Source organism: Enhydra lutris, unplaced genomic scaffold (genome assembly GCF_002288905.1).
Source record: "Enhydra lutris kenyoni isolate GAN:26980312 unplaced genomic scaffold, ASM228890v2 scaffoldscaffold1, whole genome shotgun sequence".
In the NCBI taxonomy this organism is placed as follows: domain Eukaryota; kingdom Metazoa; phylum Chordata; class Mammalia; order Carnivora; family Mustelidae; genus Enhydra; species Enhydra lutris.
The window spans coordinates 38402509-38420608 of NW_019154085.1; the positions used below are offsets into that span (position 1 = coordinate 38402509).

Sequence of the window (18100 nt, forward strand, 5' to 3'; positions counted from 1 at the left end):
ATGAAAAGAAGCGGGAATGAGAGTTAAGTCATCTCAGCATACTGATGAAAAACCAACCGAATTTTAACATTCCTGTTTACAATACTAGATGAATTTACTGAAACAACTGTTCAGGAAACCCAGGTGTGCTTAAAAGCTGTCAAGAGCTTTCAGAAGTACATGCCTCTTACTGCTACTGTCCTTCCCTCTGCAGCCCACCACATTACCAAAGCAATTACCTTGATTGTCTACTTTGTCATCATCTCTTGGAGGTGAATACTTTGGCCTTCTTGGCCCTCGTTTTGGCAGTCGTTTTCTCTTTAGAACATCACTTAATCGACTATCACATGGGAAAACATGGGATAAGTTTAGCAATTACCACGCTTTATTATCATCGCTCATTGAAAAGCAAGCTAAAATGGCAGAAACAAGGAGCTGTAAAATATTGCCATAAAAGGGTATTCTTCATTATACGATTACTTATTTAATGCAGACTCTGCACCAGCCGTGTTCTAGAGGTCTAGAAACACAAAAAATGATTAATCCAGAAAAACAGCTTATTTGACTACACTGAACTACTAAAAAAAGTAAAACCAAATAGAGTATCTGATTAATTCTGTGTTAAAACTCTTATTATAAAATGTTGTACACATACAGAAAAGTACACAGAACAAATTTAGGATGCAAAGAAGCAAGATTAAAAAGAACTGTGCTATCAAACTAGAAAAAGAATGTTAAATCTGATTATCATATTTCTTCCCTAAGTTAAATGACAAGAATAAGATATATACAACAAGACTCTGAGTATTAAAGATACTTTCCTGATACTACCCAAAGTACTTTCACGGTATGTAATACAGTAACATCCTAAATGAATGCATTTATAAATAGTTCAGTGATTTTTTTTTTTACTCAAAATTACCTATAAACAAATCTATTAAGTCATAGTATGAATAATCTGTTTTGAATTAGAATACCTGAAAGAGAACATACAGACTTTGTCTTATTTTCAATACTCTTAACAACAGTAGAAGTAGTTTGAAATATCAATAGATTCTCAGAATAACAAAACTACTTAATATGGAAAAGATGGAAAAAATGTTCGGGCTCCTGAGTGGGGCAGTAGTTGAGTGTCCGTCCGACTCTTGGTTTCAGCTTAGGTGTGATCTCGAGCCCTGCGTTGGGCTCCACGCTCAGCATGCAGTCAGCTTGAGTTGCTCTCTCCCTCCCACCAACCCCGTGCTAGTGCACTCTCTCTCTCAAATAAATAAATAAACCTTTAAAAAAAAAAAAAAAGGTTCTGGTTCAGTTGGTCTGCAACCCAAATAAAATTAGAAAAAAACAAACAAACAAAAAACCCCAGAAAAACAAAAATAAAAAACCCTTTAAAGGTCTTCTAACATCTGATATGTATATTAAAATCACAAACAAATATGTTTATGCTTCACAATCAGGACAAGTGAACTTTTTTTTCTTTGAAGTTTTATTTATTTTAGAGAGAATGCAAGTGAGGGAGAGGCAGGGGAGGAGGGGAGAGAAAGAAATATTCACACAGATTCTGCACTGAGCATGGAGCCTGACATGGGGTTCGATTGTGAGCCAAAACCAAGAGTTGAATGCCTGAACAAACGAGTCACCCAGGCACCCCAAGGACAAATGAACTTTCAAACACAACTAAATGATTCTCCCTTCACAAATTTACATGAACTTTTCTTTATTTGAAACCATATTACAAAGGAACGGAAGTGCTTAAAACTTTGAAATTTTTCCCTCATTTTTTTAGAATTTTCAACTCTAGAAACTATAATGAACTCTAATTCCTTTAAGCGGCTCAGAAATACTGCACTTGTCTGAGCTGCATCACATTTCACCAAGCACCTGATGTCTCAGGCACTGTGCCTGCGCTAGAGAGTGAAACCCTGCAGTAACACAAGTTACTACAGCAGCAGGGACAAGAAGTCATTCTGGAGACGAAGGGAAAAGAGAGGCAGGCAAGGCAAACCCAACTTGAAAAGAGAGAAGGTGAAGGATCCCCAGTATATTGCCCAGGCTCAATCCCGTTGGACTGGGTCCCTGACATAGGTATCACCCAAACTAAGCCGCTTCCTAAAATAACAGCCACTGTGTCAGAAGTCTCAGTCTGCAGCCCAAGTCCCCAGAATTGCCAAAATTCTTATTTAAGCTAGAGAGGACAAGTGCCACCAGGTGGCACCATAAGGAGCTGGAATCCTGAGCGAGATAAGCTTCTTAGGACAACGCCACCTTGCAGTTGACAGGATTAAATGTTTGGACCTCACTTATTAAGTAGAGCATGTTTTACCCAAATCTATGTTACACCTTAAAAGGAGCAGGAAGGAGTATAACACTAACTACACTCTAAATTCCAGAACTGAATCTGTTGATCATGTGCGTCATATAGCAATATTGAGTTTCTAATGTCAAAGAAACAAAAACACTTTCAGAGTGCAATTTGTTTCATCACAACAAAATGAAAACTAAAATGAGGGTCTGGTAATGTTCTCAGAAGCACAGTACAATAAAGGGGTAAGCGAGGTGGAAGCAGACCCATTTTAAGAACTCCCGTACTCGCTTCGGCAGCACATATACTAAAATTGGAACGATACAGAGAACTCCCAATTTCTTTTATTAAGAGCAAAGTTCCCATTTGTCAATTAAAAATAAATGGGAAATCAGGTTTTTTCCTGTAGAGTTCAAAAAACTCCAGTGTTTAATATTTCTATCTCACTATCTAGATGTCTTGAAGTTGGTATGTAGGCAACAATGCAGTAAAATACGCCATTAAATATGAGGGCTCAAATCCTACATCTGTAAAGTAAGTGTGTGACACTGTGCTCATCATTGACTTCTCAATTAGTTCACTCAGAAAGTTTCCTGAGCCTCAGTTCCCTGATATGACACTGGAAATACCTAGCATCTCTTGTGGTTCCTAAGCACGGCTCAACAGAGTGGCTTTCCCATAAGTGTTCGGTGTCTTCCCATGCCTGTTAAACATCGAACTAAACAGGATGGGAAGACACAAAGTGTCCTAATATTTTACCATTTTATTCCCTGTGTGAATCTCAGGTACCAGGACACAGGTAAAGGCAAAGAGCATAAAAATCAGCACAAAACTCTGACTTACCCTTGAGGGCTCAGATCTAAAGAATCATCTCTGCTGTGCTGCAAGCTCGGGGACCCCAAGTCAGCCGTGGCGTTAGTGGCGGCCGTGGCTGTTCCACTGCTGACTGACGTCGTGGACCCCAAGGATCCCGACCCATTCGTACATGCCTTTGGTGGACTTGTCAACAAGGACTCTGATTCTGCTAAGTGTTTTACTTGATGCATTACACCTATGTAGTAACAGATTTAACAGTCAGTTTTAACCAGGACCACTTCCCCACGATTACAGAATCTAAATGCTAACACTGATTCACAGGGAATGAATTAAAAGCATCCAGCAAATGAGGGTGGGAGTAGGGTGGAGCATGATGACTTAGGTGCCAGGGTTTTGGACTTGACTCCATTTTGGAAAGTAGGAGGCAAATTCAGCATTAAATAAAGAGATCTAAATTTAAAACGTGATCACAGGAAATTTAACAGAGTTGCACATAAAGTTCTACTGGAAATTCAAAATACTATAATAAAAACAATGAACTACAAAAATGCAGTAGTGCTCCTGTGGCTTGATAGCCAGGAGAGAAAGACTCGCTACAGTTGTAAGCTGACTTCAAATGCACAGTGAGACAAGATCACAGTAACGCCAATGGCCAAAAGAGAACACCAGCAATCCAAGGATGGTGATTTTTCACATCCCCACAGGAGACAAGGGGAGCTAAACAGCAACTTACAAGGCAGGGGTTCACATATGGGCTAGAACCACAGGAGAATGCACATGGTGGACAGTGGTAATGGGGAGTGGGGGGTAGTTGCCAAGAACTATCAACTGTATGCCAAGGTGTGTGTGTGTGAATGTATGAATGCATGTTCACACATTCACTTTTTTTTCTGGGAAACAGTCCAGAGCTTTCCATCAGAATTCTTAAAACAAACAAAAACCACAAAAACACAGCAAAACACAAAATGTCTGAATGAACTCAAACTTGAGGCATTCACATTCCACAAATAATATCCGCAGCAATAACATGACAGACTGTGTGCTAGGTACTAAGAATATGGCCACAGATGAGAAAAATGGACTCAGGCAGTTATCGGGGAGAAAACAAAACAAAACAATATAAGAAGTTACAAATAAAAAATAAACTGTCCTTTAGAAAGTAAGTTCTGACAGAACACACAGCAATCAGGACCCTACAGACTCTGGAAGGAAGGCAAGGTCCCCAGGAATAAATGACATTTAAGAGGAACCTAAAAGAACAATATATCTAGCCAGATGAAAAGTAGAGAACTAATCAAAACTCCTCCATAAACTTCATACTGTATATACTATGTAAATTTGGGGGAATGGAAATTCCAATCTGATGGCATAGTGGTACTGTAAATGTAAAAAGAAAAAAATCACTTTGAGAAAAAGACATTCTGATATACTTCCAAATCAGAAAGATGAAATAGATGTGAAAAGTAATACTAAGGCAAACAACAACTAATACAGACCATGAAAACCAAAACACAGAATGCAAATTAAAAATAATCCAAGGCTAAAAAGAACACATACCAAATATCTATGTGATCAAAGAAGTATCTATTCATAAATGCACCCATTTGCTAACGACAGAGTTTGCCTTCTGTTTCATGTAAATATGTAGAGTTGGGATTTAAAAAAAAAACAAAACTGTTATTTAAACAGAACTAGTAAGAAATAGTGAAGACCTCTTTCCACTTAATACTCTGACACTAGCATGATTACAGCACTCTTGAGATATGACAAGAAACAGAGCCAGTGTAAGATGATGAAAGAAGGGTAATAGACCATATGCAGAAAGAACTGGGACTGCTGATAAGATGGAAGGTGAAGCTAAGAAGGATTACTTGAGGGCAAAACACCATTATTTCCTGTGTCCTCACACAAGACCAAAGTATCTTCAAAGATCAAAAGAGCCATAAAGAGATTTATTGATGAGAAAGAACTCCTTTAATATCTTGGCATGTTTGAAAAGGATAAAACACCCAAATGAGCAATTCGGTTTCATCTCTGTCATTTTCAAAAAGAGAATGGAAAAGTACTATGTCTCCAAGACTGACATCCATATTCAAATTCCTCAAATTAGGGGACTAAACCCAAGGAAGTAAATAATAATCCTCTTTACTAGTGTTCTGATCTACTAATGGGATTCACTGGGAAAGCAAGTGAACTCTTGACTTTTTCAAGCATCTCTATGGGCAGGTGCCCTTTATCCACATGAAAAGGAACATCAAGGATCGCTTCTGGCCCATGAACACTCAGGTCACTAAAACATAACAAAGTGTTTATCATCCGCCCATTAATCTCACACAATGTCAGTTAACAGATTTTACAGAAGACACACTTTATATGTACGTAAGTTACAAGCATGAAAACTTCTTATGTAAAAGATTAAAGTTTAATTTTTGTTCTAAAAGCTATACGGTTAGTGAAATACTATTTAGACTAAAAGATTAACCATTAATTAATTATCATGAATGACATTACCTTCTCTTCTGAAGTAAACACTAAAAATATCAGGTAACTTCTGCATTAAGATTTCTGCCATCTGAAGTGCTCCAACTACTATCTTCAGGTCTTGGCTTGACAGCATGGAGGCAATGTGACTAAAAAAAGAAAGCATTCGCATATAAAACATCTGTCTGAACTTGAGAATTATTTTTGGCCATACTTTAATTCTGAGAGCAATATATTTTCACTGTGAAAACAACTGAAATTTGTCTTAAATGCTTAACGTTTGCATTTCTCTTTCTCAAGGTGTGTATAAATATAAAGAGACAATGAAGGCCTCGGGACATTATAAATGAACTGTTTTATGCATTTTTTTTCTACATTACTTTAAAGATTGCTGAGATTACTTGCAGAGACTTGAATTTCTACAATGTTTTACTATTTTCATGAACACACCTTGAAACAGCATGATTTTTCAGGACATCCTTCAGAAGTTCAGCATCCGCAAAATAAATTATCCTAAGAATTGCTCTAAGGCACTTATGTCTGACCGCAGGTCCCGCTGAGGAACTATACACTTCATAAAGAACACCAAATAATGTCTTAATAAAAGACTTAGCCAGTTCCGGATCCTCTTTCATAAGCTGTGCTCGAGCATCATCCTTCTTTAACTCTGAATATCCACCTGTTAAAAAAAAATGTACAATTCTAAACTTACAGACCTCACAAATTCAAAAAAGTAAACAACAGAGCCTTCATCTTGCTGTAATTATTTGAAATGTTACTAAAAAAAAAAGACTTTAACTTATGTAATGTGATCACCTGGCATCCACAAAGACACAAGGCAGCATTAAGACAAAACTGAGCCAGCTAGAAAGAACAAGGTATCAGCGCGGTGTACCTCTCGTTTTAATAGCATGTGCTCAACAAAATATCAAGGATATTTCAGTATTAGCCAGCTAAACCACTGGTAAGAAATAAACAAAGTTCACGAAATGGGCAGTGGGTATGTGACTAGAAGCTATGGAAAAACAAAATGATCTGTGGCTTTTCTCAGAGGGAACACGGTTCAGGGGAAATAAAGTGATGAGGAAGTAAGCTCTAGATCAGGAGTTAGCAAAGTATGGTGGAAAGGCCCAATCTGGCCCAGCTCCTCTTTTTTTTGGGTGGGTGTGGGGGGTATCTTACTGGAGCATGACCACATACATTTCTTTCTCTTTTTTTATATGGCTGTTTTGCGCTACAAATGGCAGTATGCAGTACAAGCACTGTACAATCCATAAAGCTTTAAACATTTACTATCCGGCCCTTCTCAGAAGTCTGCTGACCCCTGCACTCTAACTAGAGGTGCAAAGCAAGAGACTGAATTCCCAAGGACAGAGACAAATGTCAGAAACCTAAACAGAAAAAACCTATTCTTCATTAGTGAAGAAGAGAATTTTGATAGGTAACAAAAAATAGTGTAACAAAAAAGGTTGTAAAGAACTAAGCAGATAGGTGTGTGTGGATCTAAATGTGCAAGAGGAATAAGAGGATCAGATTTTAAAAAACAAAACAAAACAAAACAAAAAACAACACAGGCCAATTCCAGCCAGAGCCCAGGACACTACAAATCACAGATCAGGAAAAAAATGTGGAGGGTCCCATTTCAGCAGTGCTGGCTCATGCATCAGTTAGAACATGACCAAAAAAACCAACAAATTAATTACCACTACGCAATGGTTTTAAGCTTAATGAAGACACTCAGTGAAATAATTACTTATCATCAGAAATATTATTCACATGACAATATAGTACTATTAACTCAAAAGTACTTACTAGTGTTAGTATTGGCTAAGGGGTTAGGTTTTCTCTGAATGGCACGTGCTGTTCCCGTGTCCTCATTGATTTGCTGCATAGAATTAAAATCAATAGTATAAACTCGTCCCAGAGTGGACAAGCTTATCTCATCCTCACCGACCTGATGGGCTGCCTGAGAGCAAAGAGAGAGAAACCTTGAATATAAACATGGAGAAATTTATTAACTTAAGACACAGTGGGACCCTCCATAAATGCTAACTTACATACTTATTTCATCAGGTTTCAGATGGTGAAGTAAAAGAGTATGGAAGATTTAACAGTGTGGCCATGACAAAACTCATTCATTTAATAAATCATTTTTAATTAAACACAATTATACACCACAGACTCTATAAGGTCCCTGGAGATATAAATACAGATCAATTCCTGATGGAAGATCCAGTCATGTAGAATCCCTGACATAAGGAAGACATCGTTTATATTAAGAAAGCTTTTAAGACATTGCTGATAGAAAAAAAATTGTTACCCGAAAAAAATCTTAGTATCTAATTCTTAAGTTAAAATAGTATTTACATCATAGATTTTTAGCAGCCCACAAAATCTTCTTTAAACAAAATGATTCTATAAAATTATCCTTAGGTAAAAAGACTTTCCATTTAAATGATGTCTTAAGATCGAAAGGAACACACCTGGACCTAGGAGAGTAACCCCTAGGGTGTACATGTGTGCACAGTACATAAATAAAACGACACACTTTGATTAATACTATTTGCTTGAGATAAGACAGCCAAAAGATGTGATAGAATACTCATTCTTAGAACAGTCCAAGCTACAGAATTCTTAGGTTAAATCAAAGACAGGACTCCTTAAGCGTAAGAGAGTAATCTAACAGGGAAAATGCAATTAACAGGACAATGCTAAAAAGAAGGCAGCTTAATGGTAGAGACCATGGCCTGCTTACATACTAAGGTGAAGAACACACACCAAGACCCCTTACACCTCACTCCCTCCTGAAAGCTGGCTCGGAACTTAAAGTCTTAAGAACTCCTGATTTTATAATGGAAGTCAATGGTTTCAAAGTTCTTTTTCAAAATTTCATTTTTAAAAACCAATGGTAGAAGACGTCTTTAAAGAAGAATGTCTCTTCAAGTGTGATATTCTAAAAAAAATTCAAATATCACAGACTGAAATTAGAAAATATAGTATGACTTAAAGCTATCTCCCATATTGAAAATACCAGTAAATGATGCATGGTGTCCCAAATAATGCAGTGACCCACACTTCCTAACAGAAGGCCATTTTGCTGACCTGAAAAATTTCTGAAATATTTCAATGCATACTTAATATGGAAGTTGACAAAAGTAATAAAAATCACACATAAAACCTTCATAGAAAAACACTAAGTATTTTGGTGCACCTTTCCTTTCCATTATTCCTCTCTTATTTTGCGGAGTGCCCCAAAGAGTCACAAAGTTCTGAATACTGTGTTCATTTTTCCATATCCCATTTTATGTCACTGAAATGTATCCCATTAACATGTGGACTACATATGAGGCTAGTGGGTATCAAAACTCACTTAACCATTTCATCACCTAGACTTTTATACTAAAATTGTTTCCTTGCTTTTGTTCTTTAAAATATGCTGACAAACAGCTATATGTCTACAAATCTTTGTTTATGGGAGGCATCTTCTGGGTGGGAGATAGAGGGGCTTTGAAAATGTATAGCCTGACTCCTCCAATGTTTCCTGTTAGAAATGAGGAAACCATGGAACAAAGAACTTAAATTACTTGCTCCAAGTCAATCAGGTAGTTAGCAGCTGAAGCAGTTGACCTGAACAGAAATGAGGACCTTGTTCTCAGGAGACAAAATGAGAGAATCTTGAGTTAATTCAAAATTGAGCACATTTAAGTACACATATCCACCTCCCCACTCCATCCCTACACCCACTCGCCACCAAAATAGACATATTTAAACGGTACGATGAAACTACTACCTCAATGATCCGGCTGTCAATCCTGTTATAGGGATGCCAGAGGCCTCGGTCGTCACGCCACTGCCATATCGCACCATCTGTGTTCTGCGCATTTCCCTTCTTCAGCATGGTATCAACTGCAAAAATGCCTTCTTTTGGTAAACATGGCATAAGTTCGCTGAAAACAAAGGTGCAATTATTTCATTAAGTAGCTTCCTGAACTATTAGTAAATGACAGATCTCTCAAGTAAAATACCCGCGTATAAGCCACAGTTGTTATTAATCAGCCCAATCTTTACCAAATCAGAGATGTCAGTTCATACAGTTCTTGAGGACTTCGCGGAACAAGATCGATCTGTTCTTGACAACTTCCATTAGCGGCACCGCACAGGAGAAAGTGAAGTGTTTCTGCAATGTCTGTAAAACCAGTAACAGAAACCAAAAACCCATGAAACTAGTTATATTACCTAATTTAAAAGGCAATCATTCCTATGGGGGAAAACAATCAGAATTATTTTCTTACAGTCAACTATACATGAATAAAAAGTAAATAACGGATATTTTCTTATACAGCAATATGCCACATATAGGAATTAAAAAGCCAAATGAGCTATAATGAAAACCTAAAAAAAGAAATTTATGAAAATTTTCTTTCTAAAGGCTTCAGTCTGAGTCCTACTTGGCCATTTAAACAAAATTCACACCAGAGAATTTGGGAATTTTTTTATTTTGTTTTTGGTTTTATTTGTGTGTGAAGAACACAGTGCTTTGTACAAAAGTGCAGTCAACATACATTTTAATCCCCAATTCAAGTTTATTTGCCTTTAGTTTAAGTATACTGAAAACGGGTGGTCAACACAAACAAAGAAATTACAAGCATCAAAATATTACCATACTGTGGTCAGGAAGTAATTACCTTAAAGACAAACATGCCAACTTAATACAAAGGTCATTAACATATCCTCTACCCTAAGTTTCCAATGCCAGAAGACATCCGTTTATAGAGGAATTTGCATAAAAACCAGCCTCCCGCAAGAACACTGCGACATGAGGAAGTTCCCATTACCCACAGGTTTAGTCATTCAAATAACTAAAGGTACAGACGGCACTGGGTCTTTGCAAAATACAAACATTTCATTGAAATGTTTTGGCAAAAATCATTAAATTTCGTTGTGGAGGAAAGTATTCACTACTGATCTGGGCAAAAGCCTATATAGTTAAATTGCCGCCCCACATAAATTTCACTAAGAAATTTATTTTAAATTTCTTGAGAAAGTACAGTCTTGCCAACTTTCTTCAGAAATGTGAATACATAGCTATGTTACATTGTAAGGATTCTTTAATTTTTTTTAAAAAAAGAGATGAGAGGGTGACAACATGCTTCCTTCGTGTTACTGCCGAACAAATAAAATCTAAGTCTAGTGGCCTCCAAGTGATAAATGTATGGCAAACTTCATGGACTAATAAGCAAAAGGTGAGAACAGTCATCTTAAGGGGAAAAAAAGTCCAAAATGGTACAATTTCCTAAACTGTTTTAGGGAAATGTGGTGCCACACATGGTAACAAGACATAATCTGAACTCAAACTTCAGGAGATGGTGGGCTCAGCAAAATACAAAGGGCTCCTAGGGCATGCACCGACGCTATTCAAGACAAAGTTACATCCTTCCCCAACTTCTCACTTTGTTCATGACACGAGCACATGATTCTCTGGAATGCCAACTTTAGGAGTGATTAGTGCTTTAAGAGAATCTTTTCAATAAAACAGCTCAACAACACTACTTTCCTGCAAAATGCTGGGCCAATGTGCCAATTCACAAAAAACGTGACTAAATATAAAAGACGTAAATAACGTAAATAATATTTATCTGAGACAGTGATGCCAGAGGCTTCTCTGTCCCTGAACACCATCACTTATGCTCCCACGGTAATAGCCTCACAGATGAGAATTAAAAATATGAAATTACCCACCATTAAATGCATCCTGTATAAATGGGATCAACACCCTAGTAGCAATAATCCTTACATAACAGGTGTTTTCTGAAGCCCACTGTTTCTGAGATTAACTTGCAAAATCTAAGGTTTATGAGAGAAATGCAGAAGCAACACAGCAGTGCAACAAAATTGTATTGATGGATAAGGCTGAGAAGGGCCTAGAAAATACTCAAGCAGCAAAGATGAGAGAGATTCACGTGTGCAAGTAAGTTCCAAATTCCTGAGGGAGGAAAGCACTGTGGAATCAGATAAACTGCTGGGAAAACTCTAAGAGGGGCAGAAAGAAGGGGAAGCAGAGGACAGGCAACTACTTGTAACTCAGTATTCCCCTAATGAAGCATCACTACATAATTACTATTGGAGAGAAGGCAATGAGCCCACATTTTTAGCCCTAGAACCACCAAGGATAAATTTTTAATATACTACAGATGTTATGCGTTGTACACAGGAAGCACTACTGTACTGTCCCCACACAAATCTACTATGGATCAATAGTTTTCTTCCCTTACTCTCCAGTGTCCATGCTTTTTTTTTTATTTTTAAGATTTTATTTATTTATTTGACAGAGATCGCAAGTAGACAGAGAGGCAGGCAGGGGCGGGGGGAAGGGGGGGAGAAGCAGGCTGCCTGCTGAGCAGAGAGCCCGATGCGGGGCTCGATCCCAGGACCCTGAGATCATGACCTGAGCCAAAGGCAGAGGCTTAACCCACTGAGCCACCCAGGCACCCCCAGTGTCCACGCTTTTAACAAGCCCTTTTACTTGCCTATATTGACTGTATTTATTAATAAACACTTTTTAAGAACCCGCTTCTCCTGCCTGAAGGTGGACAACAAAGTAGCACTTACTTTGCTTCATAAGTTGAACAGCTAAAGTTGGACAGTTGGAACACATCAGAGAAAACATGCGAACCACCATTATGAACATCCCAGAACTTAAAATGGGTGGAGTCACTACCAACAGCTGTTGAACATTTGTAAGCAGATCTTTGGAGGCAACCTGCTGGAGTAAATTCTTCACAAACAAAAGAAAAAATACTGTTATACCATGACTCAACAATTAACAATTTCATGAAAATACCACCAACGATTAAAGGCTTACCTCCTCGTGTTGAAAGTTGTCCACTAGACGTGCAAAACAAAGGCAAGTGCTTTCAACTGACTTTTTGTCCTATTTTTTATAGAAGAAATAAAGTTTAGTAATATAAAATATATCACTGTCTTACATCACTACCTAATTTTCTTCCTAACCCCAAACTGCTCAAGGCCGGTTCACTAAGATGTGAACCTTGAAAACCCAATGAGCTCAAGCAAGGTACAATCAATAACATCATGATTTCAAAGCAAAGAGCTTCATACTGAGAGAACTTCTCTCCTCTGTGAAGACCCCAATAAATAAAAGCAAATATACAAAAACGAAGGAACAACTTTTATGCTTCTGTAATTTCAATACTTAACCACAAGTCACAACAAAGATAAACATCATTCTAAAAAAGCATTCGCAGTAGTAAACTAAAAAGTTGGAAACAGTTCAGTGTATGTGTGTGAACCAGAGTTTACTGATGATGTGAGAAAACAGGTGTCATTTTGCTATAATCACTATGAAAACAATCTAGAAACACTATTCCAGAGGCCTCGTTCAGAAAGCATGAAATATCCTAAGAACAATTTAACTGTTTAAAAAGTGTTTTGATAGTGTTTTTTTTCCTAACTGATAAATGGGTTCCAGACATAAAAACCAGACTGGCTTGCTTATACAAAACTGAGAATAATTCTGGTCTCATAAAAGCCCTGTATCTTCACTATCAGTACTTAAGTCTATAAAGGGTACTACAAATAACATGCCCAACAATTTAACTTCTGATTCTCACCCTTTTTTCCAAAATACGGTATGGAAATCACACCCAACTACAGAATATATTTCTAGACCCAGTAAGCACAGGTTATCTCAGCCTACCAACTTTTTTTCTTTTTAATTTATTTATTTATTTGAAATAGAGAGAGAACATGCACACAAGGGCGCGGAACAGCAGAGGGAGAGGAAGCAGACTCCCCACTGAGCAAGGAGCCGGACACAGGACCCTGAGATCATGACCCAAGGTGAAGGCAGACAATCAACTGAGCCACCGAGGACCCTAGGTCTACTAAGTTTTTAAAATTAAGTAAGCAAACAACGAATAGCATGACTTGTATCTTGATCATCTCAGAGGCAAAACATTTCACAGTGACTCCATAATCTTTTTTGTAGCTCTCTTACATATATCCCTCCCTATTGAATATATTCTCTACACCAAACTGTCCAAAGATGATTTTAAACACACTTTGTAAAGCTGACTTGGGAGTCCCAATTTCTAGGGGTGCCTGGGTGGCTCACCAGGTTAAGCGCCTGACTCAATTTCAGCTCAGGTCATGATCTCAGGATGGTTGAGATGGAGCCCCATACATGGTTCTGTGCTCGGCAGGGAGTCTGCCCAAGATTCTCTCTCTCCCTCTATCCCTCCCCTGGCTCAGTCATGTTCATGCTCTCTCTCTCTCTCTCTCTCTCTCTCAAAATAAAATAAATAAAATTTTTAAGAGCCTGATTTCTAAAAACTCTTTTAGCAATTAACAACATCTTTAGACAATTTATGTAAAAAGAAAATTCAAATTTCTCTACGAGGCTTAACTCACTGCCCCCCACACCAGATTTTGTAAGCCCTGCTTCTCATCCTCCATCACCTTGTCTGCCAAGTCCATCTCCTAAATAACTGTTCCTGCTCTTCTCCAACTTCTGACAGTCACAGTCTGCAGTGTCATCTCTGATCTTTGCCCAATCCTCCAGATCTTTCCTGCAGTACCCAATGCCTTAGAGGAGAGATGATCTCCCTACAGGAAACTCTAATCCTATCACACATTGAATGAAAACACTCAATGTTTGCTGAAATAACAAACTCATCCCTTAAAGTCAAAATACTGAAATGCTGTCACATTTGGGTAAATCCATCAAATTATATAAAATAACCTAGTATGGTACACGAATGGAAAACCCAGCAGGAAAAAAAAAACACATGGATCAGAATATTTCCAATTTACACATCCAGTTGGAGGATTTAAAACCCTAGATAAAAGTGGCATTCTAAAGAACACAGTAAAGATGTTTTATGGCACATAAAACAGGTTCATGTTTTACCTGATGGGTTAGCCTTTGGGTAAGCAGTGGGAGGGAATCTGCCACAAAATGAAACTCATCTGGCGTGATGCTCTGGCAGCAGTTGGCGGCAATTGCTAGTGCATTTCTCTGGGCATTTATGCTGAAGAATTCTAGATACAGCAAGCAGTCTGCCAAACCACCCTAAAATACAGAAAACTGTTAAAGTGAAGAAAGACCCTCTCACAGCAATTTAAAAAAAAAAAAAAGAAAAAGGACTAAGAAGTCTAGCACATCACTTTGGAAACACCACGCGCACCTTACAGAGACAGCAGTCTAGTAGCCAGCACAAATGCGGATCTAAAATCCAACGTGAAATGAAATACAGTCCTTCGGTAGCAACACTTACCGCCTGCAGAATGGCTTTACTGTGTCTGCGGGATAACATCTCCAAGGCAGTCAGGGCCTGCTCTGCCACATCAATACACTGAATAACTTGCAGCTGGGGACATAAAAATAGGTAACTTAAGGCCATCACTCAAGTGCTTTTCCAGCTGCTTATCCTCTACACGAATAAACACAGTATTTTTGCTAATTCCCATCAATCTATACACTGCCCCTAACTCTAACATGAAAACCACCATAGGAAACCAGTGATTTATGAGCTCAAGCTGTAACAAGTAAATATAGTTTCCTTCCAACTACCTTGTTCTGTTTAAAGACACAGAAAAATAGGTTTTACATAGGGAATAAACGAAATCCAATTAGATAACTTTCAATTTTTCTACTTATAATAAATGGGTTGTTTTATGTAACAAATTTTAAAATTCAAGTTTTACCCTTATACCATATTCGTTATCAGATAATGCAAATTTTATTATGCATTAAAAAGAAAAAGGCCCTTAAAACAGACCAAAACACAACCTACCACAGACCATATGAAAAAATTTCCTTTCTCCACTGACTCACTTTATAACCTTGAGCAAGCACTTTGTCTCAGCCTTCTCAGCTGTAAAATGAGGGTATAAATAACTATGAACCTCATTGGGATATTTTCTAGAAATAATGAGATTATTTTAATCAAGTGCTTTAAGTTCTTCTCTGAAAGATTTTATATTCTTGATAAATGCTCTCATTAAAATTATTAACTGAAATGATTCCATAAATGCTTTATTAGCATCAACTTTAAATTACTGGTGTGCTAAACACAAAATATCTTTCTGACATCTTGGCTAAAAAATATACTTTGACTAGATAATGAATCCTTAAAAAAGTCTTTTAAGGTGGCCTTACAATTCGATGTACTACTTTAGAATTCAGAAGTCAAGAGTCTTCAACTTGATTCCCCTAGGCCTGCTTTCAAACAAGCTGAGCAAAAACAGGATTACCTTTTCTAGAAAGACAGGAATTGCGTCTACTACAACAGCAGATGATCGAGGAAGTGCTTCCATCATGTATGTTAAGGCTCGACAAGCATGGTTCATCTACAAATAAGATAGCACTTTCACTCAATAAGAACCCAAAATTTTATCTGGGGTGTTTAAAAAAATACACCACATACTTACAATATCGAAATTATGTTCCATCTGAAGTAATGTTATCTGTTTTAAAAAAAAAGATGAGAACAAACTATTAGAAGCTATCTATATCCCTAGAAGAACTGTTTCTTCTTCTACATCAACTCAAATGGAAAGTATTAGTCAATACCTTATTCTTATAAAAATAGTACCAAGTTAAAACCTAGCATATGTACACAAGAAATGATTATATTGAGGATGGCAGGATGCAGATTATAGCTCTGACTTGGGAACTGTGCTAGATAATCATCACCTCTTGTGATCCTGGTCAGCAAACAAAGGCTTACAACCAACTGTTCTGGTACTTCTAGCCCCCTTTCTCACATGTCTGTTTAACAGGCATCAGTAAATACTTAATACCTAAAGAAACAGACCAGCAATGCACTGGCATTTGTTAACAACTGTACAGACAGATTCAAGATTACTATTTCAACTCCTGTGAATAAACTTCTCTACAAGCTGAGCTAAACACCATTTAACTCAGCTGTAAAGTCTTCAAACACATTACTTATCACATCAGAAACTCACTATGCACTAATTAAAACCCAAATTAATCATCTTATTCTACAACTACATGAATGAGTCTACATTGATTTCTTTTAGTTTCCCTTGTGGACAAGACCTTAAGCAGATTTTAGCCATGTTTTTCAAAGGCAGAAATTCAAAACTGCTATGTATGTACTAGGGCTCTGTATGTACTCCAATCTCTTGAAGCAGCCAAAGCTACCAAAGAAATTTCCTATCCGGGGAAGCAATCATTTATAGTTCAATGGGAAATTTTAAATGCACTGAATTCAAGTTATAAAGTACACTTCAAATAAATGTATTGAATAATGAACATCAGATACTCTAATGCAATATTCATTTAATAGGAGTGCCTTCTCAGCTATGAATTACGCTAGGTAAAGTACATCTACATATCTGAGGTCCTGATCACTTTCTTTGTTGGCGCGCGCGCACACACACACACTTCCCATTCTGGGGTTCAATGGAACTCAAATCACCTATAACCAGTCATTTGAAACACCCACTGTAGATTGAAAGGGGTTGTCATGTTGACAGGAAAAGTAACAAGTCCTCCAATTCTTAAGATGGAATAAACATTGTAAGACCGTGTTTGAGAGGAACTGCTCTAACAGATTCCTTTTCAACAAAAATGACCAGGGTCACACAAGTGAATGGTGACGGATAGATATACATACTCACAATATTCAATTCTGATAGAAGATTAATCTGGCCAGTTCATTAACAACAGTCAGTATTACTAGCAGGAGCTGTCTTACACAGGTCGATGAAGCACTTAAATCTAATCAACGGCCAGCAAATCAAGTACGTCAGATTATGTGTCAACATTTGCACACAGATTTAATAGCATCTTTATACAACTAATAAAAACTGCATCTTACATAGTATAAGCCTAGTTCTTTGTTATTTTTTTAATAAACAAGAACAACAAAACAAGACAGTTTAATTCAGGAAACAAAACCAGCTCCTGGGGAAATGGGTAGGGTGAGTGTAAATACGGACACAGGCAAAATGTAACAACACAAAAATCAATACTACTTTCACTGAACATCCAGAATCAACATGCCAGCTCTCACTAGAATGGAAGTGGTAACAGTTAAGTGCCAGTTCACACTATCCAGGTCTGCCTGACAGAGAGTGAAGACACTGGTCCATCCTTTCTCACCCTGCCAGAGCTGAGCCATCCAACAAGAACAAAAGATGGCATCACCTTGTTTCAAGGAGCTTCATTCAACTGTCTCCACAATTTGATAATAAGATCAAACAAGACAATCTGACACATCAGCCATATTTTTGTCAACTTTACTTGCTATGTCAACGAAGACTTATTAACATGATACTTGGTTTTCAACTTCCAATATATTCATATACTGTATGAGTATATTCATGATGTTTATGTTAGTCTTTTGTTTTACACTTAGACTTAAATCTTAATTTCCCATATAGCCAATCTTTTTAATCTTGAACTAAGAAAACTACCAAGCTGTTGTTTAAGACTTACTGTGTTCAGGGGCCTACATTTAGTAGTGGCAACTT

At 37.5% G+C, this 18100-nt stretch overlaps 1 protein-coding gene across 17 annotated transcripts in view; it reads right to left on the bottom strand.

The window, feature by feature from the left end:
- LOC111142430 (thyroid hormone receptor interactor 12) overlaps nt 1-18100 on the bottom strand; it is a 138158-nt gene that overhangs the window by 29735 nt on the left and 90323 nt on the right. For 7 of the 17 annotated variants that reach the window (XM_022495631.1, XM_022495607.1, XM_022495590.1 and 4 more), the window contains 13 exons: nt 16028-16063; nt 15851-15946; nt 14872-14964; nt 14505-14666; nt 12438-12506; nt 12185-12350; nt 9644-9761; nt 9363-9522; nt 7388-7541; nt 6026-6254; nt 5606-5724; nt 3122-3329; nt 219-319 (listed from right to left, as the gene is read on the bottom strand). In XM_022495631.1, coding sequence (XP_022351339.1) covers nt 219-319; nt 3122-3329; nt 5606-5724; nt 6026-6254; nt 7388-7541; nt 9363-9522; nt 9644-9761; nt 12185-12350; nt 12438-12506; nt 14505-14666; nt 14872-14964; nt 15851-15946; nt 16028-16063 — 1711 coding nt within the window. The remainder of the gene's footprint in view (nt 1-218; nt 320-3121; nt 3330-5605; nt 5725-6025; nt 6255-7387; nt 7542-9362; nt 9523-9643; nt 9762-12184; nt 12351-12437; nt 12507-14504; nt 14667-14871; nt 14965-15850; nt 15947-16027; nt 16064-18100) is intronic. The other 10 variants (XM_022495640.1, XM_022495599.1, XM_022495676.1 and 7 more) reach the window with 3 other exon arrangements.